The sequence below is a fragment of the Rana temporaria genome, chromosome 9 (assembly GCF_905171775.1).
Source record: "Rana temporaria chromosome 9, aRanTem1.1, whole genome shotgun sequence".
In the NCBI taxonomy this organism is placed as follows: domain Eukaryota; kingdom Metazoa; phylum Chordata; class Amphibia; order Anura; family Ranidae; genus Rana; species Rana temporaria.
This window is the reverse complement of record NC_053497.1, coordinates 177689452-177712759: the sequence shown is the minus strand read 5'-3', so window position 1 is coordinate 177712759 and position 23308 is coordinate 177689452. Positions and strand designations below refer to the sequence as shown.

At 47.7% G+C, this 23308-nt stretch overlaps 1 protein-coding gene across 1 annotated transcript in view; it reads right to left on the bottom strand.

Moving 5' to 3' along the window:
* Positions 1–8320: 8320 nt before the first annotated feature.
* The window catches only part of OCRL (OCRL inositol polyphosphate-5-phosphatase), a 71611-nt gene continuing 56623 nt past the window's right edge, over positions 8321–23308 (bottom strand). Inside the window, exons 16-21 of the mRNA XM_040325312.1 lie at positions 22393–22416; positions 20031–20153; positions 17666–17750; positions 15971–16098; positions 12717–12828; positions 8321–8978 (exon numbers count right to left, since the gene is read on the bottom strand). Coding sequence (XP_040181246.1) covers positions 8854–8978; positions 12717–12828; positions 15971–16098; positions 17666–17750; positions 20031–20153; positions 22393–22416 — 597 coding nt within the window. The 3' untranslated portion in view covers positions 8321–8853. The remainder of the gene's footprint in view (positions 8979–12716; positions 12829–15970; positions 16099–17665; positions 17751–20030; positions 20154–22392; positions 22417–23308) is intronic.

Genomic DNA, 23308 nt, shown 5'->3' with positions numbered 1-23308 from the left:
ATAGTGAGACAGAACGAGGAATAGTACCAAAGGAGCTTGAGATTAACGGAGATCTGTCTGGAGTGTCGAGAGACAACTACAAATCACATTGACCAGCATGGACCTCGGATAATGAATATAAAGTGAGGAGGAGTAAAACCAACATTTCGTAGATGGCGGAGAGATGAAGCACTCGGGAGCTTCTTCTGGAGGAGAGGGTACTTGTGTCGGAGTTCCTACTCTCCCTCGAGTCGTACTTCTATACTGTGGAGAATTCAGAGAGGGGAGTGGGAACACTTGTGTTTGTAGCAGGAGGAGTAAGCAGTGGCATAGCATCGGGGGCACTACACGGGGGGCAGATGCCCTTGGTGCGTAATTCTTAGGAACCCATAACTAGTAAAGTTCTGGGGTGAGAAGAGGCAGGAGAACAGTATATGCGTGCATCCATTCTATATACAGTGGAACCTCGGATTACGAGCATAATCCGTTCCAGGAGAACGCTCGTAATCCAAAGTTTCCCCATTGAAGTCAATAGAAACGAAATTAACTTCAATGGCATGCAATACCGCATGTGGCCAGAGGTGGAGGGGGGCGCCGGAGAGCCTCGGAAACGCCCAAGGACACCTCGGCTGACCTCAGAAAGGCTCGAGAACCGAGTATTTCCGTGTCTTTCCAAGCACTACCAAACGGCGCTAATCAGCGCCAATCAGCTCCGACACCCCCCCCCCACCTCAGGCCAAACGCGGTACTGCACACCGCTTTGGCCTGAATCCTGCTCGTCTTGAAAAACAACATTTGCAAACTGAGTTAGGATGTTTTTGAAATACAGCGCTCGTATTGTGAAATGCTCGTTAACCGCGTTACTCCCAATCCGAGGTTCCACTGTAAATAGAAATCAAGGGGACTCTAGCCTAGGAGGCTAGCACTCGTGTCTGTGATGGCAACCATCTTGGCAGTAGTGCTCCCAAAATCTCCCACTTACAGAATGAATAACCAGTACCAGTGGCGTGTTCCTGGCAGTGGCGTCACCAAAGTGGCAGAGAAGTCACTAAAACTGTATGTAAAAGCGGGAACTAAACCCTCCTATCCTTTTCAGCCAGGGAAGCTGCCATCTTGGCCTCTGATCTGTGACTGCCATGGTGCTGGACATGTGATCAGTTATGACACCGGCCATTGGATGGTTTGACGGTTTGGTTGAGAGCACAAACAAATGTGACAGTTAGCAATCCCGACACGCAGGGAATGTAACTTTTATTGAAACTGTTAAATTGATGGGTTTAGTTCCACTTTAATTAACACATAACTTGTACTCCTCCTGCGCCTTGAAGATGTGTTTTTTACCAACAACGTTGAGACAGGTTCTCTTTATCAAAAAGGAAGGTTCTCTTTATCAAAAAGTGAAGCTTTATTAGTCATTCACATTTTCAACAGCCTAAGTTTTGTTTTTCCCTCACCGGACACAAAATACATCGATACCGGACCAGCGCCATAATGCCAGAACAGGGTAATGTTTTTAAGGACCAGTTCAAACCAGAACGCGACGCCGGAGACCCGCATTCTGTGCACATTTCGTAAACGACGTTCAAAAAGCAATGCCCTTGCGACCTGCAGTGGGCATCAGTGCCATGCCAACGACGCTCCCAAACGCAGTGCATTTGCCGGTGTTCTGTCGATTTGTCCCCTCTGTCTAAATGTGCCAACGCATGCGCAGAACGGAAAGGGCACGCCAGCTGATTTTCCAATTAGCTGGCATGACGTCACCACCGAATGGGCACCAGTGGCGTCACTAGGGGGTGGCTAATGGGGCTATAGCCCCAAGTCTCTTACCTAGAATTGGCTCTGGGCTCCGTGTGTGTGCGTGTGTATATATATATATATATATATATATATATATATACACACATACATACACACACACATATATATGTATATTATATACACATGTATGCCCGCTAAAGCGTATGACTTTCTTTACTTCGCTGCTATTGGCTCTAGTCCCAGATCTTTTGTAACCCAGCAACACCCTGACGGGCACAATTGAATGCTATGCAAACAGCTGAGGGTCATATTGTGCCTTGCTGTTGCAGGGCGGGTTTACAGTGTGCTCAAGGTCTGGTTTTGTCTGAGTTGCAGGGTGGGTTTACAGTGCGCTCAAGGTCTGGTTTTGTCCGAGTGGCAGGGCGGGTTTACAGTGCGCTCAAGGTCTGGTTTTGTCCAAGTGGCAGGGCGGGTTTACAGTGCGCTCAAGGTCTGGTTTTGTCTGAGTGGCAGGGCGGGTTTACAGTGTGCTCAAGGTCTGGTTTTGTCTGAGTTGCAGGGCGGGTTTACAGTGTGCTCAAGGTCCGGTTTTGTCTGAGTGGGCAGGGCGGGCTTGGTGTGTTGAATGGCGGGTTTTGCCTGCGTCTAAGGGGTGGGTTGCAACACAGACAAAGCCCGCCCTTCAACACACCCACAACCCGCCCCCGCAATAGCAAGGCTCAATACGACAACTAGTTTCCCTCCGCTATTTGCATGGCATTCAATTATGTCTGTCAAATGCCATCTCCAGTCGAAAAAAGCCTGCTACGATGTGCGCATGCGCTATGGTGACATCACGCCAGCACTTTTTTCGATGGAGGGCACAAATCGACAGAACTCCGGCCCCTAAAATAGAACGGCGCCATAATGCCAGAGCAGGATGATGTTTTAGTGCCAGCTCCCACCAGAACACGATTCTGGAGACCCGCATTCTGTGCACATTTCCTAACAGCGTTCAAAAAGCAGTGCCCTTGCGATCTGCAGTGGGAATCAGTGCCATGCTAACACCACCCCAAACGCAGTGAATTTGCCAGGCACCAGATTGCATGGTGCAGAAATACCAATACGATCTGGTTGCTCAGGAATAGTGGCCCAATGATGGGGCACTATTCCTCCCACTGACACCAACGATGGGGCACCATTCCTCCCACCGATGGGGCACAATTCCTCCCACTGACACCATAGATGGGGCATTATTTCTCCCACTGATACCACCAACGGGGCACTATTCCTCCCGCTGATACCACCAATGATGGGGCGCAATTCCTACCACTGATACCACCAATGATAGGGCACTGTTCCTCCCACTGATACCACCAATGATGGGGCACTATTCCTCCCACTGATACCATCAACGATGGGGCACTATTCCTCCCACTGATACCACCAACGATGGGGCACTATTCCTCCCACTGATACCACCAACGATGGGGCACTATTCCTCCCACTGATACCACCAATGATGGGGCGCTATTCCTCCCACTGATACCACCAATGATGGGACACTATTCCTCCCACTGATACCACCAATGATGGGAAACTATTCCTCCCACTGATACCACCAATGATGGGACACTATTCCTCCCACTGATACCACCAATGATGGGAAACTATTCCTCCCACTGATACCACCAATGATGGGACACTATTCCTCCCACTGATACCACCAATGATGGGAAACTATTCCTCCCACTGACACCAAAAATGGGGCACTATTCCTCCCACTGACACCAAAAATGGGGCACCAACTCAATGGATGATAGAGAAATAAATGGAAGCTGGTCTCTGTTCCTACGCTGCTCATGGACTGAAGAGCGCCATCAGGTGTGCAGACACGAGGCAAACACTTTCAGGCCGGAGAACTGTCAGAACAGGATACAAAGCGGCAAGCTTGGCTGATAGTGTAGTGTACAACTCTATACAAGGGGGGGGAAGGAAGCGAGGGGGAGGAGAAAGCGAGGAGGGGGAGGAGACTGACAATGGCTGACCAGCGGGTGAACGGTAGCGGGAAGCCAACTGGCTCAAGCCCCTCCCCCATACATAAGATCCCACCCCGATCATGCAGAAAAGACATTCCACTAATGATGGAAAAGCCGCCCACCCAAAAGGTGTCATTTTATTTACAGGTGAAGTCTGGCGAGATCTACTCAGAATCCGGTGTGGCTGCGCATAGCGACCAATCAGCTTCTAACTTCAGCTGGTTCAAGTGAGCTTTGACAAAAAACCTGCACGCTGATTGGCTCCCATGCACAGCTTTAGTAAATCACCCCCGACGTATGTCTTGGGGACTCTGGTAATAATAGGCAGGTGTGCCGACCTGGAAACTCAGCGCGGGGCGGGGGGGTAGGGTCCCAGACCTGGTGGTCAATCATCTGGCCTATATAGTGTCACATGATGGAAGGGTGACAGGAGCCCATGGGGTTGATTTACTAAGAGCCCTTTCACACTGGTGCGTTTTTACCGCGCTTTCGTGGTAAAAATAGTGCTATTAAAACGCTCCCCATGCATCTCAATGGACCCTTTCACACTGAGGCGTTGCACTGGAGGAGCGTTGAGGAAAGTCCTGCAATCAGCATCTTTGGAGCAGCTTTTGAGCGCTGAAAAAAACGCTCCAAAAACGCCCCTCTCCATTGAAATGAATTGAAAACGCGGTATTTTACCGCTCCGCTATAGGCGTTTCCAGTGTGAAAGGGCTCTAAGACTGGAGGGTGCAAAATCTGGTGCAGCTGTAAATAGTAACCAATCAGCTTCCAGGTTTTATCGTCAAAGCTTCATGGAACAAGCTGAAGTTAGAAGCTGATTGGCCGCCGTGCACAGCTGCACCAGATTCTGAAATCAAACCCTATACGACGCTGCGCTTATCCATGGTAATGCGAGGCCGCTGCGACCAAAAATTAAAACCCGAGTGGCACCCGGCAGGGGAGGGCGTTGGCGATTTAAAGGTTTAGTTCACCTTTACAGATTTTTTTGAACATCGCCCCCCCGGTCCCTGCTGTACTTACTTCCAAAGGTTGATGCACCGTCGACACCCCAGCAGCTGCTTCAGTGGTTCAGGAATTTGGAATCCCCGCTCTTCTCCATGCAGAGCTTTCAGGACCGACCAGATCAATTCTGATTGGCCAGTTCTAGCACAGCGATTCTCATCTGGTCCATCCCTGAATCTTTGCATGGGGAAGAGTGGGGATTTCACATCCCCGGGGATGCAGACGGCTCAGCAGGGACCGGAGGAGGGGTGAGGAGGGTGTGAAGTATTCGTTCACCTATTACATTTTTTTCTGTAAGGGCGAGTCAACCCTTTAAATCCGTGATCTCCAAACTGCAGCTTGGGGGCCAAATGCCGTCCTTTTCTTGCTTTTATCCGACCCTTGGGGCACTATTTGTATCCGCACCAAATAATCCCCCCACTGACACCAATGATGGGGCACAATTCCTCCAATGACACCAATTATTTGCCACAATTCCTCCCAATGACACTAACAATGGGGCGCGATTCCTCCCAATGACAACATGGGGCGCGATTCCTCCCAATGACAACATGGGGCGCGATTCCTCCCAATGACAACATGGGGCGCGATTCCTCCCAATGACAACATGGGGCGCGATTCCTCCCAATGACAACATGGGGCGCGATTCCTCCCAATGACAACATGGGGCGCGATTCCTCCCAATGACAACATGGGGCGCGATTCCTCCCAATGACAACATGGGGCGCGATTCCTCCCAATGACAACATGGGGCGCGATTCCTCCCAATGACAACATGGGGCGCGATTCCTCCCAATGGCAACATGGGGCGCGATTCCTCCCAATGGCAACATGGGGCGCGATTCCTCCCAATGGCAACATGGGGCGCGATTCCTCCCAATGGCAACATGGGGCGCGATTCCTCCAAATAACAACATGGGGCGCGATTCCTCCCAATGACAACATGGGGCGTGATTCCTCCCAATGGCAACATGGGGCGCGATTCCTCCCAATGGCAACATGGGGCGCGATTCCTCCCAATGGCAACATGGGGCGCGATTCCTCCCAATGGCAACATGGGGCACGATTCCTCCCAATGACAACATGGGGCGCGATTCCTCCCAATGACAACATGGGGCGCGATTCCTCCCAATGATACCAACAACGGGGCGCAATTCCTCCAAATAACAACGGGGCGCAATTTCTACCTAGGACACCAAGAATGGAGCGCAATTTCTCCCTATGACACCAAGAATGGGGCACAATTCCTCCCAATTACACCAACAATGGGGTGCAATTCCTCCCAATGACACCAACCATGGGGTGAAATTCCTCCCAATGACACCCAGCATGGGGTGAAATTCCTCCCAATGACATCAACAATGGGGTGCAATGCCTCCTAATGACACCAACGATCTGGCCCAATTCCCCTATTACACCAACGATGGAGCAAAATTCTTCCCCATTACACAAACGATGAGGTCCAATTCCTCCCAATGATGGGGCCCAATTCCTCCCCATTACACCAACGATGGGACCCAATTCCTCCCCATTACACCAACGATGGGGCCCAATTCCTCCCAATGACACCAACAATGGGGCCCAATTCCTCCCAATGACACCAACGATCTGGCCCAATGACACCAACAATGGGGCGCAATTCCTCCCAATGACACCAATGATCTGGCCCAATTCTTCCCCATTACCCCAACGATGGGGCCCAATTTCTCCCCATTACCCAAACGATGGGGCCCAATTTCTCCCCATTACCCAAACGATGGGGCCCAATTTCTCCCCATTACACAAACAATGAGGCCCAATTCCTCCCAATGACACCAACGATCTGTCCCAATTCCTCCCCATTACCCCAACGATGGGGCCCAATTCCTCCCCATTACCCCAACAATGGGGCCCAATTCCTCCCAATGATGGGACCCAATTCCTCCCAATGATGGGACCCAATTCCTCCCAATGAAACCAACAATGGGGCACAATTCCTCCCAATGACATCAATGATGGGGCCCAATTCCTCCCAATGACACCAATAATGGGCACAATTTCTCCCAATAACACCAACAATGGGGCAAAATTCCTCCCAATAACACCAACAATGGGGCACAGTTCCTTCCAATTGCACCATCAATGGGATGCAATTTCTCCCAATCACACCAACGATGGGGCAGAATTCCTCCCAAAGACACAAACAATGGGGTCCAATGACACCAACGATGGGGTGATAATCCTCCCACTGACTCAAAAAATAGAGCATTGTATATTCCCACCGACGTCGGGACCTTTTCTATTCCCAATGGCCACAGTCTGACCCCCCCTTAAGTCTAAAGGACAGCAAAGTGGCCCTTTGTTTAGAACGTTTTGAGGCCCCCCTGCTGTGTACAATGACGGGCGGGAGAGCGGGGAGATCCTCCAAGCTAGGTGGACGGAAGAGCCACAGTCTCTAAAAAAAAAAAAAAAAACTCAACTTCTGGCCGGACATTTGTACCATTTCTACATTAAACAGAACATTTATCATTCAGACTGAGAACTGGCGTTTCGCTATAACCAGGGGCGGACTGACAACTCATGGGGCCCCCCGGGCAATGGAAGATTATGGGGGCCCCCCGGGCAATGGAAGATTATGGGGCCCCCCGGGTTTACAGATGGCCACCACGCCAGGAGGCAGTGCAGCTAAAATCTCGGGATTTTCACATCAAAAGCATGTCGGTTTCGGACATTTCAGGGACAGATGTAAAAAAAAAAAAATGTTTACATACTGTCCCTGGTTTTACTGAGCCTGGCATCCCTGATGGGGCTCCCTAGTGGCATGGGGCCAGGGCCGTTTGAATGAATTTGGGGGCCCCAAGCAAAATGAGGGCCCCCAAGCACACCCCCCCCCCCCGCACGCAAAGCCTACGTTAGCGCTTCACAAATTTTTTACACCCATGTTCTTACTCCTCCCCCCTCCCTCCCTAGTCCCTATGTTTTTCTATTCTCACCTCCCCTTCTTCCCTGTAGGCTGCCGCTGTAGCGTGGCCGAGCTCCTCTTCCTCCTGTCAGTCCAGTGTTCTATCATGTGGGTCCCCAGTTCCCAATCAGATAGTGCCCGGGCCAGGTACCGCGCGGCACAGGAGATTCAGTTTCCTGTGTTCCTGGCCGGACTGAAAGGAAGTGAGCACTCAGTGTGCACTTCCTGTCAGTCCGGCCGGGAACAGACAGGAGGAAGGAAGAGGAGCTCGGCCACGCTACAGCCTGGGAAGGGGAAGTTGGGGGCCCCAGGCCAGCTCGGGGCCCCAAGCAATTGTTTGTTTTGCCTGTCCTGTAGTGACGGGTGTGGATGGGGCCCTCGGGCAGTGCCCGAGTGACTCAATGGTCAGTCCGCCCCTGGCTATAACCCATAAAAATCGTTAATGTGGGGGCGAAGACAAGCCGGGCTCTTCTACACGAGGCGAGGTGGAATAAATCGGGACCGGCACAAGACTTTGGTTTTGCCGCTTCCTCTAAAGACCGCGGTTCCTGCACCCAACAGCGCAGGCTGACCTGGTCTCGGGGCTGGGAGAGGTGAGAGAGTCGAGCCACACTGTAAGGAAGAGGTAAACATGTAATCACCCTAAGAAGCAGAATCCAGTCACAGACATTGATTAATATGTATAAGCCTTCATGTGTTTTTTTATATAAATTGAACGATATGGACCGGGGGAAAAGGAGGAGGAGTCACGACAACTACTGGAGAGATGATTCTGCAGAAAAAAAGAGCAAAAAGGGCACTTAAATAGGAAAGAGCTATACACAGAACTTACAAAGACCATGGCACCAGTGTGTAGAGTTGAAGACGACAAAAAAAAATAAAAAAATAGGTAAGGACCGAAACGTCCAAGGTAACGCCACGGAACGCGTCAGTGTTATCATACAAACTGCAGACATCTCTGTTCATGTAGGACAAAATATGACACCTATGTTTGGGGAGGTCGTAGGGCTGATAAGGTAACCAGAACAACCAATGGCTTCAGTCAAATTTCCTCTCCTGTTACTGAAGAGAATATTAAATCCTCGGGGGCGGGGCTTCTGGAGTCAGTCATGATGTCCTCTAATAATGTAACGGCTCCCGGAAAAAAACGTCTCACTCCTCATCGTTCGCCAGCAGGAAACCCAGGATGAAGGTAATCCCCCTCTGGCGCTCGCTGGTGGTCTGTTTCCCCACTAAGTTGGGTGGAGGCCGCAGCAGGAGGCTTGTGAACACAGTAGCTAAAAGAAACAGAACAAAAACGCATATCTGTATTAAAAGGAGACGTATGAGACAGGCGAAATGATTAACAAATATTACCTGTAACGGAATGGCCCGTGATACCCAGAGACTTTTGAAGGATGAGGGGTACTCCTGTGCCAGCTTCACTAATGACTCTTGGGTCTAGGGTCACCCTATGTCCCTTTTGGGCATAGGATGACTGAGGAATGATAAATTCATGTATTACAGGATAACTTGACATATTACAGGTGGTTTATTCTGACCCCAACAGGTCAATAAGAGTGTCTCATTCAATGTGTAACAGACTGTTGAGATGTTAATTAAGTCCACCTGGCTGTGGTGATGGGGCTTGCTGTGATTGCATTCTGTTGTCCATTGTGCTAATTAGGTCTGCTCCTAAGATATTTCATTGTGGATGCTAATGACACTGTTTTGTGTGAAAATACTATTGATAATAGATGTGGAATGTGACTTGTCAGCTGTAGTAATTAACTCCTCTAGATTCGGTGCCAGAATGTCTGTCTGGGATGTGGATTGAGGGGGACTCGTTAAAGCGGAGTTCCGGCCACAATTTCACTTTTTAAATATAAATACCCCAGTAATACACAAGCTTAATGTATTCTAGTAAAGTTAGTCTGTAAACTAAGGTCCGTTTTGTTAGGTTGTTACAGCATTTAGACACTTTATAAAATAGAAATTGACTGGGGCCATCTTAAGTGTGGGCATCATGAAGCCAGACTGTATGACTTCCTGGATTTCAGCCTTGCAGATCTCTCACATGCTCAGTGCTGCACAAGCAGTGTCAGATCAGGTTTCAGCACCTGTACTGTCCAAGTCACATGATTCTTCGAGACTAGGGAGTGCACAGACTCCTGGAAAGTTACACCCACTACATTCCCAGGAGTCTGTGCGGTGTAGGTTAGGAAGCTTAAGCACCTAGGTGCAGGAAGTGGGAAGATTAACTATTCTGCCTAGCAACAACACTTTGAAGGCATCTAAAAAAAAAAAATTCTTAAAGGACTAATGACATTTTTTTAAAACTACTGATGTAATGTTATATTTATGGGTGGAACTCCACTTTAAGCTCCCATTGTGTGATGTTCTGGGTGGAGAGTTTTATTGTCCCTGTGATTACTGTAGCATGCTTGTAACTGTATATAACAAGGCTGAGTTACCATTAAAGCATTCATTCGTTTGAACCAGAGACAGGAGCTGTGTGTCTCGTTGTCCTGAGTAATGGAATGGGTCCTGTCTGCTGGATTGTTGGAGTGTCGGATAAGCTGTCTTGGGTGGAATGGAATATCGTAAACGGTGTTAACCCCTGAACGTTACATTACCGTAATCATGAATCGGTGGGTGGGGAGGGGGTGCCACCTGAGTGCACTATCAAAGATGGAGACTACCATCTCCTAGCTGCCCGGACCACCCAAGGAGGCGTGTAGGATGGAAACGAGCTGCCGACCTTATGATGAGCGATCTTTAACCACTTAAGGACTGCCACACGACGATATACGTCGGCAGAATGGCACAGCTGGGCACATGGACGTATATATGCGTCCCCTTTAAGAGCCCATCCCTGGGTCGCGAGCGTGCCGCCAGCGGCCCCCGGTCCGAAGCTCCGTGACCACGCCCATGGGACTTAGTCACAAGAGCTGAAGAACGGGGAGAGGTGAGTGTAAACAAACAAAATGCCCCCCTACAGTTAGAAACACACATGAGGTCACACTTAACCCCTACAGCGCCCCCTAGTGGTTAACCCCATTCACTACCATTGTCATTTTCACAGTAATCAGTGAATTTTTATAGCACTTTTCGCTGTGAAAATGGTCCCAAAAATGTGTCCGATGTGCCCGCCATAATGTCGCAGTCACGAAAAAAACAAACGCTGATCGCCGCCATTAGTAGTAAAAAATAAAAATATATATTAATAAAAATGCCATAAAACTATCCCCTGTTTTGTAAACGCTATAAATTTTGCGCAAACCAATCGATAAACGCTTATTACGATTTATTTTTACCAAAAATATGTAGAAGAATACGTATCGGCCTAAACTGTGGAAAAAAAAAAAAAGTTTTATTATATATATTTTTGGGGGATATTTATTATAGCAAAAAGTAAAAAATATTGAATTTTTTTCAAAATTGTCGTTCTATTTTTCTTTATAGCGCAAAAAATAAAAACCGCAGAGGTGATCAAATACCACCAAAAGAAAGCTCTATTTGTGGGAAAAAAGGACGCCAATATTGTTTGGGAGACACGTCACACGACAGCGCAATTGTCAGTTAAAGCGACGCAGTGCCGAATCGCAAAAAGGGGCAAGGTCCTTAACCTGCATAATGGTCCGACAGTTTTTGCGATTCAGCACTGCGTCGCTTTAACTGACAATTACACGGTCGTGCGATGTGCCTCCCAAACAATATTGGTGTCCTTTTTTCCCCACAAATAGAGCTTTATTTTGGTGGTATTTGATCACCTCTGCGGTTTTTATTTTTTGCGCTATAAACAAAAATAGAGCGACAATTTTGAAAAAAATTCAATATTTTTTCCTTTTTGCTATAATAAATATCCCCCAAAAATATCTAAAAAAAACTTTTTTTTCCTCAGTTTAGGCCGATACGTATTCTTCTACCTATGTTTGGTAAAAAAAAAAAAAATCGCAATAAGCGTTTATCGATTGGTTTGCGCAAAATTTGTAGCGTTTACAAAATAGGGGATAGTTTCATTGCATTTTTTTTTTTTTACTACTAATGGCGGCGATCAGCGATTTTTTTCGTGACTGCGCCATAATGGCGGACACTTCGGACAATTTTGACACATTTTTGGGACCATTGTCATTTTCACAGCAAAAAATGCATTTAAATTGCATTGTTTATTGTGAAAATGACAGTTGCAGTTTGGGAGTTAACCACAAGAGGGCGATGAAGGGGTTAAGTGTGACCTCATTTGTGTTTCTAACTGTAGGGGGGTGTGGCTGGACGTGCAACATCATTGATCGTGCTTCCCTATATCAGGAAACACACGATCAATGACAACGCCACAGTGAAGAACGAGGAAGGTTTACACACGTCTCTCCTCGTTCTTCAGCTTCGGGGACCGATCGCGGGACTCCAGCGGCGATCGGGTCCCGCGGTCACGGAGCTTCGGGTCGCGTGGCGCACGCCCGCGACCCATGGCTGGGCACTTAAAGAGGACGTACCTGTACGTGCTTGTGCCCAGCCGTGCCATTCTGCCGATGTATAGGTGCAGGAGGCGGTCCTTAAGTGGTTAACCATATTGCTACACTTGGAGGCGCCTCTCTTCTCTTTTATACTCTGGAGCTCCTGCTGGATTTTTGCTTCTAATCCCCTTGTGGATGGACATTTTATGGTTACACAACCAATCACATTGCTATAATCTTTTTCTATGGACTGAAGGACCTATGAGTAAATGGTTGTGGAACGAATCATTTGAGTTTCCATTGTTTCTTATGGGGAAATGTGCTCTGATATACAAGTGCTTTGGATTACAAGCATGTTTCTTAGCCCTCATTTTAAAAGATTCCTACCAGCGTTCTTACAGTATCTGCCATCATCCTTTCTATCGCTGGGCTTTAATTTTATTCAAATTTTACTTTGACAGTTCAGAAGGAACTCCATATTGCCACCCGTCGTTCCTTTTCTACGCACATGTGCAGTGTGAACGGGGGGGTCACACCAGAGCGCCTCTTCTATCCCGGGCACTGCTATGCAATTCTTACCAATGAGGCTGGCGGTCAGGTTGTTGTCACTAGTGTACTTCAGCAGCTCTCGGAGAAACGACATTAAATATCGGAAAACATTCCGGTGGCATCGTGGTAACTGGGAAATCACCTGGGTACAGAAAATGAAATTATGGTCACCGAGTGCACAGACACAAAGTAGAAAACAAGATGGTGACACTTATGGTGTCGTACTACCTGTGTGTGCATTGTACTAAGAGGTTTGTTTAATGGAACCCTCAGAACATCAGAATAATGGAAAATATGTGACAGACAGAGTGATATAAGGGAGAGGGATAGGAAGAGGGAGAGGGGCAAAGGGAGAGGAAAGGGAAGAGGGAGAAGTAAGAGGGAGAGGGGAAAGGAAGAGAAGGAGGGGGTGGGAGGAAGAGACGGAGGAGAGGGAGGAAGAGAAGGAGGGGGGGGGGGAGGAAGAGAAGGAAGGGGGGGAGGGAGAGAAGGAGGGGGGAAGGGAAAGAAAGAGGGGGAAAGGAAGAGGGAGAGTGGGGAAAGGAAGAGGGAGAGTGGGGAAAGGAAGGGAGAGTGGGGAAAGGAAGGGAGAGTGGGGAAAGGAAGGGAGAGTGGGGAAAGGAAGGGAGAGTGGGGAAAGGAAGAGAAAGAAGGAATAAGGAGAGGTAAAGGGAGAGGAAAAGGGAGAAGGAGAGCGGGGGGAAAGGGAGAGGAAAAGGGAGAGGGAAGAAGGGATAGGAAAAGGGAGAGGGGGGAAAGGGAAGGGGGGAAGGGAAGAGGGAAAGGGGGGAAGGGAAGAGGGAAAGGGGGGAAGGGAAGAGGGAGAGGGGGGAAGGGAAGAGGGAGAGGGGGGAAGGAAGAGAAGGAGGGGGGAAAAAAGGGAAGGAGGGGGAAAAAAGGGAAGGAGGGGGAAAGAAAGAGAAGGAGGGGGGAAGGGAGAAAGAAGAGAGAGAGGGGAAAGGAAGAGAAAGGGGGGAGAAGGAAAAGAAAGAGGGGGAAAGGAAAAGAAAGAGGGGGAAAGGAAAAGAAAGAGGGGGAAAAGGGAAATGAAAAGTAAGAGTGCGCAAAGCTAGAACAGAGGAGAGAGAAGTGAAGAGACAGGAGAAAGAGGCGGACAAAGAAAAGTGAAAGGAGAGAAGTAAAGAGGGCCGAGGAGGGAGAAAAAGACAGCATAGAGAAGAGCAAGAGAAATGAGAATAAAAACAGGGTGGGGAGAGAGGACGACAGTAGAAATAAATAGAGAAGCCAAAATAGTTGTAGATGGGTAGAGGAGAGAGAGCAAGCGCATGAAAAGAGGGGAGAAGTGGGGGAAAGAGGGAGAGGGGCAAAGAGGGTGAGGGGCAAAGAGGGAAAGAGGCGAAGAGGGAGGTAAAGGGAGAAATGAAGACAGGAGAGGAGAAGAAAGAGGGAAAGAATGAAAAAAGAAAAAGGGAGTGAGGAGTAAGAAGAGAAAAAAAAGAGTATGGAAAAAAGGAGGATAGAAAAAAGAAAAGAGATAGAACGGAGAAGAGAAAAAGGAGTGATAAAGGGAGAGAAAACAGAAGTGAGGTGAGGGAGAGGAAGGAGGAAGATATGAGGGAAAGAAGGGACGGAGAGGGGGAGTAGAGAGAAGGGATAGATGGAGGAGAGGACAATAAAACCAATAGAAAGTAGAAGTGCCAAAATAAAAGAGAAGATGGATTGACATGAAAAGAATGTCAGGGAGGGAGAGCAGGAAAGAGATAGATAGAAAGGGAAGACTAAAAGAGAGAGAGAGATGGAAAGGGCATAGGGTAGAAGAAAAGGGAGAAGAGAGAAGGGAGAAGAGACAGAGAAGGGAGAAGAGACAGAGAAGGGAGAAGAGACAGAGAAGGGAGAAGAGACAGAGAAGGGAGAAGAGACAGAGAAGGGAGAAGAGACAGAGAAGGGAGAAGAGACAGAGAAGGGAGAAGAGACAGAGAGGGGAGAAGAGACAGAGAGGGGAGAAGAGACAGAGAGGGGAGAAGAGACAGAGAAGGGAGAAGAGACAGAGAGGGGAGAAGAGACAGAGAGGGGAGAAGAGACAGAGAGGGGAGAAGAGACAGAGAGGGGAGAAGAGACAGAGAAGGGAGAAGAGACAGAGAAGGGAGAAGAGACAGAGAAGGGAGAAGAGACAGAGAAGGGAGAAGAGACAGAGAAGGGAGAAGAGACAGAGAGGGGAGAAGAGACAGAGAGGGGAGAAGAGACAGAGAAGGGAGAAGAGACAGAGAGGGGAGAAGAGACAGAGAGGGGAGAAGAGACAGAGAAGGGAGAAGAGACAGAGAAGGGAGAAGAGACAGAGAGGGGAGAAGAGACAGAGAAGGGAGAAGAGACAGAGAAGGGAGAAGAGACAGAGAAGGGAGAAGAGACAGAGAAGGGAGAAGAGACAGAGAAGGGAGAAGAGACAGAGAGGGGAGAAGAGACAGAGAGGGGAGAAGAGACAGAGAAGGGAGAAGAGACAGAGAGGGGAGAAGAGACAGAGAGGGGAGAAGAGACAGAGAAGGGAGAAGAGACAGAGAGGGGAGAAGAGACAGAGAGGGGAGAAGAGACAGAGAAGGGAGAAGAGACAGAGAGGGGAGAAGAGACAGAGAGGGGAGAAGAGACAGAGAAGGGAGAAGAGACAGAAGGGAGAGAAGGGAGAAAAGAGAGAGTGAAGGGAGAAAAGGAAGAAAGGTGAAAGATGGAGTGAGAAGAAAGGGGAGAGAGAGAACAAAAGAGAGGAAAGATTAAAAGGAAAGAAGGAAGGAGGAGAGGAGAGAGAAAGCGGACATAATCCAATGGCGGCATTTAATATCTGCCCATTGCCATACGCTCCCAATCAAAACTAAGGTGCATCTGATCCATCAGTTCCCAATCAGGTTCCGTCCATCCATCAGGCACTGTGGCCATAGAGATCGGCTCCCAATCAAGTCCGCCTCCCCTAATGGACAATACCCGTATCTCCGACTCTTTGCTTCCATTTGGCTTTTGGCCAGGAATTTAATCCTGTGCGGGAAACTGTCACAATCACAGCAGCCTACCAGAACAGACACTTCCAGCACTGGATAAAGCCGGTCTTAATTAGCTCCAGTTTTCTAAATTTCAAACTGGTGGTAATTCTTGCTGCCATTGCGATGAATAGTAAGAAGAACTACCTGAATTTGCGGCACGTCAGTTTTATACCGATCCTGGTGGCAATGCCGGCCTGCATTAGGGGCATTTTTTTTTTTTATGGAGCGAACACCAGAAAGACGTCATACAATTATCACTGACTTTACCAGAATGGATTTAGCAGCATTTCTACAAACCTGGCGGCAGAGGCGAGTGTCGTGGGAACAGTCGATACACCGCTGGTAGAGCTCATAACAGATCACCGGCTCTGGGAGAGCTTCCAGGAATATCAACAGAGCTTCTGCCACAGAATGGTTACTACCCGCTGGGGGGCGGGGGTTAAGGTAAAACAACAGGTGATAAAACATAAAAGGTCACACACAGTACAATCAAGAATATAGAGTTGTTATGTGTTCACTTTAAGAGTTAACCACAAGGGGGCGCTGAAGGGGTTAAGTGTGACCTCATCTGTGTTTCTAACTGTAGGGGGGTGTGGCTGTAGGTCTGACGTCATTGATTGTGTGTCCCTATATTAGGGAACACACGATCGATGACGGTGCCACAGTGAAGAACGGGGAAGCTGTGTTTACACACGGCTCTCCCCGTTCTTCAGCTCCGGGGACCGATCGCGGGACTCCAGCGGCGATCGGGTCTGTGAGTCCCGCAGCCGAGGTCACGGAGCTTCGGAACGGGTCACGGAGCTTCGGACCAGGTCACGGGCGCGCGCCTGACGGCTGGGCTGTAAACAATCACGTACAGGTAGGTAGCCGGTAAATCCAGCTCCTTACTGTTCCGAATGGACAGAGTTAGTGATGACTGACTGTCCATTCACATAACTGAAACATCGTAAACTGTGTTTCCAATGTTTCAGTTTATGAATGAAGAGAAGCTGCTGTCTTCTCTCCATTCATTTTCAGTGCAGCTGAAGCTGCAGAAAAAGGGATTGGGGAATCTGTGTCCCTAGTCCCTTTCCCTGTCTCAGAGGGGAGATGTCAGAGGTCTGTTAAGACCCCTGATATCTTCTCACCAAAGCCCCCCCCCCAACAGGGCTGATTAAAAAAAAAAAAAAAGTTGCAATAAATAATTAAAAAAATAAAATGTAAATAATAATAAAAAATAAAATGTAAATAATGATAAAAAAAACACACTGACAATCCACTACCCCCCCCCCCTCAAATAAATAAATAAATATCACTGTTAAAAAAAAAAATCACCATAAAAAAAAAAAAGTAATTATAAAAAAAAAAGTAATTTTCGGTTTCGGCCTGACATTTTTTTTTGTTTCTGTTTTGTTTTGGTTCTGAAATTTCCATACAACTGGGTGGGCTCAGAGCGCAGTGTTCAGCGCCCTGAGCCCACCCTTTTTTTAAAGTCAATTAGAACCCTATTGGAATCAGTGCATCCGGCACCCTGCATGTACATTAGGGGCCGGGCGAATGGATTAGGAGGTGCATGGATTAGGGGCACCACCCCTGTGCCCCATATGGACGGGCCACCACTGCCAACCACCCTACTTAATGTGGAACCCAGAAGACCCAGTGACAGCCTTGTCGGTGTTATCCAATTGACGCTCATGCCGAAGTACCTGGAGGAGTGTCACCAGTCCATACACACACAGTACAGAGAGGTAATGCCCTTGTTCATGGTGTAGCACTTACTTGGACCCACGGACTCCACAGCCAGCTCTGTACAACTACCACCGCCCACAGCAGCACTTCCACACATTAGGGGCACTTACCACTTCAGGCCACAGGGTCAAGCCCAATCTTCACCCATCACGGTGGGATTTATGCCCAAAAGGGCTTCAGGGATACAAATTGTCAGTGAGAATAAACTTATTTGCTTCCAAGCCTAACAAACATAACTGGGTGATCTTTGCAAGTGAAGGATACGGATGGTATCTGGAATGCTGGTGTCTAAGCAGTCGATAATTTGCTGTAGTTCTTCCTGTCTGCCCGGAGTTTGGAAGAGATCTTCCTGCAAGAGAACATATATAACTCTTAACCAATTAGGACCCGGACCAAAATGCTGCTAAAGGACCCGGACAGGTTTTGCGATTCGGAACTGCGTAGTTTAAACAGACAATTGCGCGGTCGTGCGACGTGGCTCCCAAACAAAATTGGCGTCTTTTTTTCCCCACAAATAGAGCTTTCTTTTGATGGTATTTGATCACCTCTGCGGTTTTAATTTTTTGCGCTATAACCAAAAATAGAGCGACAATTTCGAAAAAAATGCAATATGTTTTACTTTTTGCTATAATAAATATCCCCCAAAAATATATAAAAAAACTATTTTTTTTCCTCAGTTTAGGCCGATACGTATTCTTCTACATATTTTTGGTAAAAAAAAAAAAAAAAATCGCAATAAGCGTTTATCGGTTGGTTTGCGCAAAATTTATAGCGTTTACAAAATAGGGGATAGTTTTATTGCATTTTTATTAATTTTTTTTTTACTACTTATGGCGGCAATCAGCAAATTTTTTCGTGACTGCGACATTATGGCGGACACTTCGGACAATTTTGACACATTTTTGGGACCATTGTCATTTTCACAGCAAAAAATGCATTGAAAATGCACTGATTACTGTGAAAATGACAGTTGCAGTTTGGAAGTTAACCACAGGGGGCGCTGTAGGGGTTATGTGTGACCTCATGTGTGTTTATAACTGTAGGGGGGCGTGGCTGTAGGTGTGACGTCATCGATTGTGGATCCCTATAAAAGAGATCACACGATCGATGACGGAGCCACAGTGAAGAACGGGGAAGGTGTGTTTACACACAGCTCTCCCCGTTCTTCAGCTCCGGGGATCGATCGCGGGACTCCAGCGGCGATCGGGTCCGCGGGTCCCGGAGCGCGCGCCCGCGACCAACGGCTGGACAACAGCACAGGTACAGGTACGTGCATGTGCCCAGCCGTGCCATTCTGCCGACGTATATGTGCAGGAGGCGGTCCTTAAGTGGTTAAATTGTATGAAAAGCTGACCTTGGTCTTGACCCAAACACTGACCTAGATCAAACCTTGATCTAGGTATCATTTTCAGTGTTGCCAACCTACCAGATTGAAATTTACTGGCACGACACACCAAATTTACTGGCGCAGCCACGTTTTTACTGGCATTTCACAAAAGTTACTAAATTAAATTTTTAGGTGCAAATTTCAGTATTTAGGCTACAAACAAGTACGCTAGGCAAATAGCAATGTGATTGAAGGTAGATATTAAGGTAAAAAAACATATTTTTGTTATTTTTAATATAATAAGGGCAAATTATTTAGTCACGTCACCCCCTGCCTCCATCCCCCTCTGCCACCAACACCCCCTGCCTTCACCCCCCTCTGCGGTGCCACAATCTCCCCCTGCCTCCAATCTCCCCCTGCCTCCAATCTCCCCCTGCCTCCAATCTCCCCCAGGCCCCCGACTCCATCGTCCCCTGCCTCCATCCCCCTCTGCAGTGCCACCAACACCCCCTGCCTCTAATCACCCCCTACCACTAATTTCCCCTGCTTTCCGTTGTTACGACAATTTCCGTTGTTACGAACTGTCCATAAAAATACGGACGGTTGGCAACACTGATCATTTTGTATTTTATTATTATTACTATTATTTTTTTTTCTTTTTTACACATACCTTTTTGTTTTCTGCAAAGCGAGAGAGAGAGAGAGAGAGAGAGAGAGAGAGAGAGAAAGAAAGAGAGAAAGAGAGAAAGAAAGAGAGAAAGAGAGAGAAAGAAAGAGAGAAAGAGAGAGAAAGAGAGAGAAAGAAAGAGAAAGAGAGAAAGAGAGAGAGAAAGAGAGAGAAAGAAAGAGAGAGAAAGAAAGAAAGAAAGAAAGAGAGAAAGAGAGCGAAAGAGAGAAAGAGAGAAAAAAAGAGAGAAAGAGAGAAAGAGAGAGAAAGAAAGAGAGAGAAAGAGAGAGAGAGATATGATGCGTCTCTCTCCTCCATTCACAGACAAAAAACAGGAGCGGGCTGTGCAGTGACTGATGACTGTGATGGCCAATTAGAGATCATCACAGTGATCAGGTGACCTGGATTTAAGGGTCCCGATCGTTAACACAGGGCTCTCCCCTGTACCCCGATTCTCCTGCTGGGAAAGCGCCAAAAGGGAGCTACACAAATATGCGGCCCCACAGAAAAAAATCCCAGTCTAGTGGGGGGGCCACATATTTGCGTACGGTCGCTGTGAAGGGGTTAATTACATTTCATGGCGACCTCCAGAGGAACTGTAATGGCAGATAACACATCAGCCCATCCTGACAAACCTGATGGCAGGCGTTCTTATATAAATGGTCCACCAGCAGCCACATCTCTTTCGGGATCTTTAGAGGTTTCTCGCCGACGCCGTCTCCTTCTGACTCCGGAAGCATCTGCATGACGGCTTTCTCCTGGGGGGGTGACAAAGACCAAATACATGAACAGAAAGAACCGCCAATACGGAAGGACAGAAAAGTCTGGGGTCCCCCCCCCCCCGCTCTTTATACAGATTATATTTGTCAGCAGTTTCAGATAATGCGGGAAAGATTACAATCGCACAGACGTACCTCTATGATGGCGTTATGTTAATGCCAACATCTTTATTTAGTATACACAGATAGAATATGGATGTTAATCTTAGAGCTAAGCACCCTTAAAAAAAAAACTGTGGCTCGCTGGGAGGCGGAGCCTGCTGTTGGTCCAGGCATGTGGGCGGATCCTGACTTCATTGTTGTGATTTTGCCGGAGCCTGGAGTGGTTCTGAGACGTCAGCCGACTCCAGTCCGCTGTCTGCTGAAAACGGGTCACCGGAGTGCAAAACGAACTGAACTCCGGTGAGCCACAGGAGAAGTACAGCCAGACAAGCTTCAGGTGTACTTCTCCTTTAAATAGGAAACTAAGAATTATAACTGGCAATACATTTATGATTTCACTAAGCTAAAATACCATTTTATGTCTGTTATAATGAGATTTCATGATGTAGCCCATGTACCACCTCTCACCATCCAATAGTGGGGCCGAGAAGAGTTTCATTATGTGAACAAGAGTTAGGTGATAGAACACATCCCCGGCATTCCCTTTAGATGTGCATGTTCCTCCCTGCTGGCTGCTGAGTGGTGCAGACTTTAGCTGGGCAATCTGCTGATCAGTTGCTTGATTGGCCGGTAGAGAGAAATAACGCAACAAGTATTTCTAATGGGTTTACATACATTAACTACTTGACGACCTGCCGCCGTCGTTTTACGGCTGCAGGTTGGCTCCCCTGCGCGAGATCCTGTAGCTCTACGTCGGCTCTCTCGCAGGCCACTAGGGGCGCCCCCCCCCCGCTCGCCCCCGAGTCCCGTGCCCGGTGGGCGCCGCCGGGCACCCGCGATTGCTCGTTACAGAGCGGACACCTGTCAGCGGGGGAAATGCTGATCCTCTGTTCATACAACGTATGAACAGAGGATCAGTCATTTCCCCTAGTGAGGCCACCCCCCCCCACAGTTAGAACACACCCAGGGGACATACTTAACCCCTTCCCCGCCCCCTAGTGTTAACCCCTTCCCTGCCAGTGGCATTTTTATAGTAATCCAATGCATTTTTATAGCACTGATCGCTATAAAAATGCCAATGGTCCCAAAAATGTGTCCAAAGTGTCCAAAGTGTCCGCCATAATGTCGCAGTCACGAAAAAAAACGCTGATCGCCGCCATTACTAGTAAAAAAAAAATATTAATAAAAATGCCATAAAAATACCCCCTATTTTGTAAACGCTATAACTTTTGCGCAAACCAATCAATAAACGCGTATTGCGATTTTCTTTTACGAAAAATATGTAGAAGAATACGTATCAGCCTAAACTGAGGAGATTTTTTTTTATATATATTTTTGGGGGATATTTATTATAGCAAAAAGTAAAAAATATTCATTTTTTTTCAAAATTGTCGCTCTATTTTTGTTTATAGCGCAAAAAATAAAAACCGCAGAGGCGATCAAATACCACCAAAAGAAAGCTCTATTTGTGGGAAAAAAAGGACGCCAATTTTGTTTGGGAGCCACGTCGCACGAACGCGCAATTTTCCGTTAAAGCGACGCAGTGCCGAATCGCAAAAAGGGGCCCGGTCCTTTAGCAACAAAATGGTCCGGGGCTTAAGTGGTTAAAAACAAAAACAAAAAGAAACACTTTACAATTACATAAAATAAAGCGAGGGAGGAGGAGGATAAGCATAATAAAGCTGAGAAAATGTCTGTATAATATAACAGAGGCTCCAGTAAAGCGTTTCATAAAATGCGGAAGTCGCAGTGCTCGCAATACCAGAATTAAGCAAGCTGAAATTACCCAACCTGAATGAGAACAGAACACTGACCCCCCAAAGGTCAGGGGTGAGAAGGTTAGAGGTCACGCAAAGCCGCTCATTTCTGAAAACCGGAGTGAAAATAGCGCCAATAGAAACTAGAAATAGCGCCAATAGAAACTAGAAATAGTGCCAATAGAAACTAGAAAGGCCAAACATTCAACCCGTTCCTACAGCAAGCAGGTTAAAAAACTTTTCACTTTCGGTTTTTAAAAATGAGCCCCAGAAATCACCAAGAAACCACAAAAAATGGAAGCGAAGACAGAAACAAAAAAAAAACGATAACCAAGCCCAATAACTGAATACAATGTTACCTTCTCTGAGAAACTGTCTTCTCCCTATGAGCGGAGGTGAGAGCAGAGGGAGGAAAGGGAGGAGAAAAAGACAGATGAGAACAGGAGTCCGAGAAGAAGAGTCAGGATAGAAAAAGTAAACAATGGACCAAATCACAAACACTGTATTGGAGGAGGAGTTTAAAATGCGACATCAAAATCTGCTCATTGGCTATTAAAGTGGAACTAAACCCCGCCGATCCTTTACAGACAAGGAAGATGCCATCTTAGCTTCTGCGTGACCTGAAGTTCCTATGATGCTGTGATCAGTTGGGGACACCGGCTTTTTGATGGCTTGACAGTTCGGTTGGGAGCACAAGCACCTGTGACAGTTATCATCCACAGCATGCCTTGAAGGGAAGTATTTCTGAAAATCTTTAAATTAAAGGGTTTAGTTCCACTTTAAGTAACAAAAGGAAAACAGCACAGCTGCAGGGCTGTCAATCGAAGTCTGCTTTCCCATTATCCTTAGTGCCTTGTAACTCTGGCTGCAATGTCAGACATGGCAGGGCAGGGCAGCGCAGGGCAGGGCAGTGCCCCCCCTCCCCCCCCCGGCCGCCAAACACCACAGCCAGCAAGGAGGCGGCTGTTTTGACAGAAAGCGCCGATCTCCGGCTCTCAGCTGTTGCCAGAGGCAAGAAGAATTCAGAGAGGAGAAGTTCACCTCTTGCATTGTTCTTGCCGATGCGTTCCTCAAGCAAGAGCTGGGAGGCGAAGACAGGCGCTCACTGTCAAAGAAGCTGTCTCCTTGCTGGCAGGGCCGGTGCTAGCACAAGGCAACATGGGCACTTGCCTTACGGCGCCAGCGCCGGCCCTGCGGGGGGGGGGGGGGGGCAAAAAAAAAGCTCCCTGCCCTGCTCACTGTCTCTCCATCTGCATGATTAATGTAGGAAGGGAC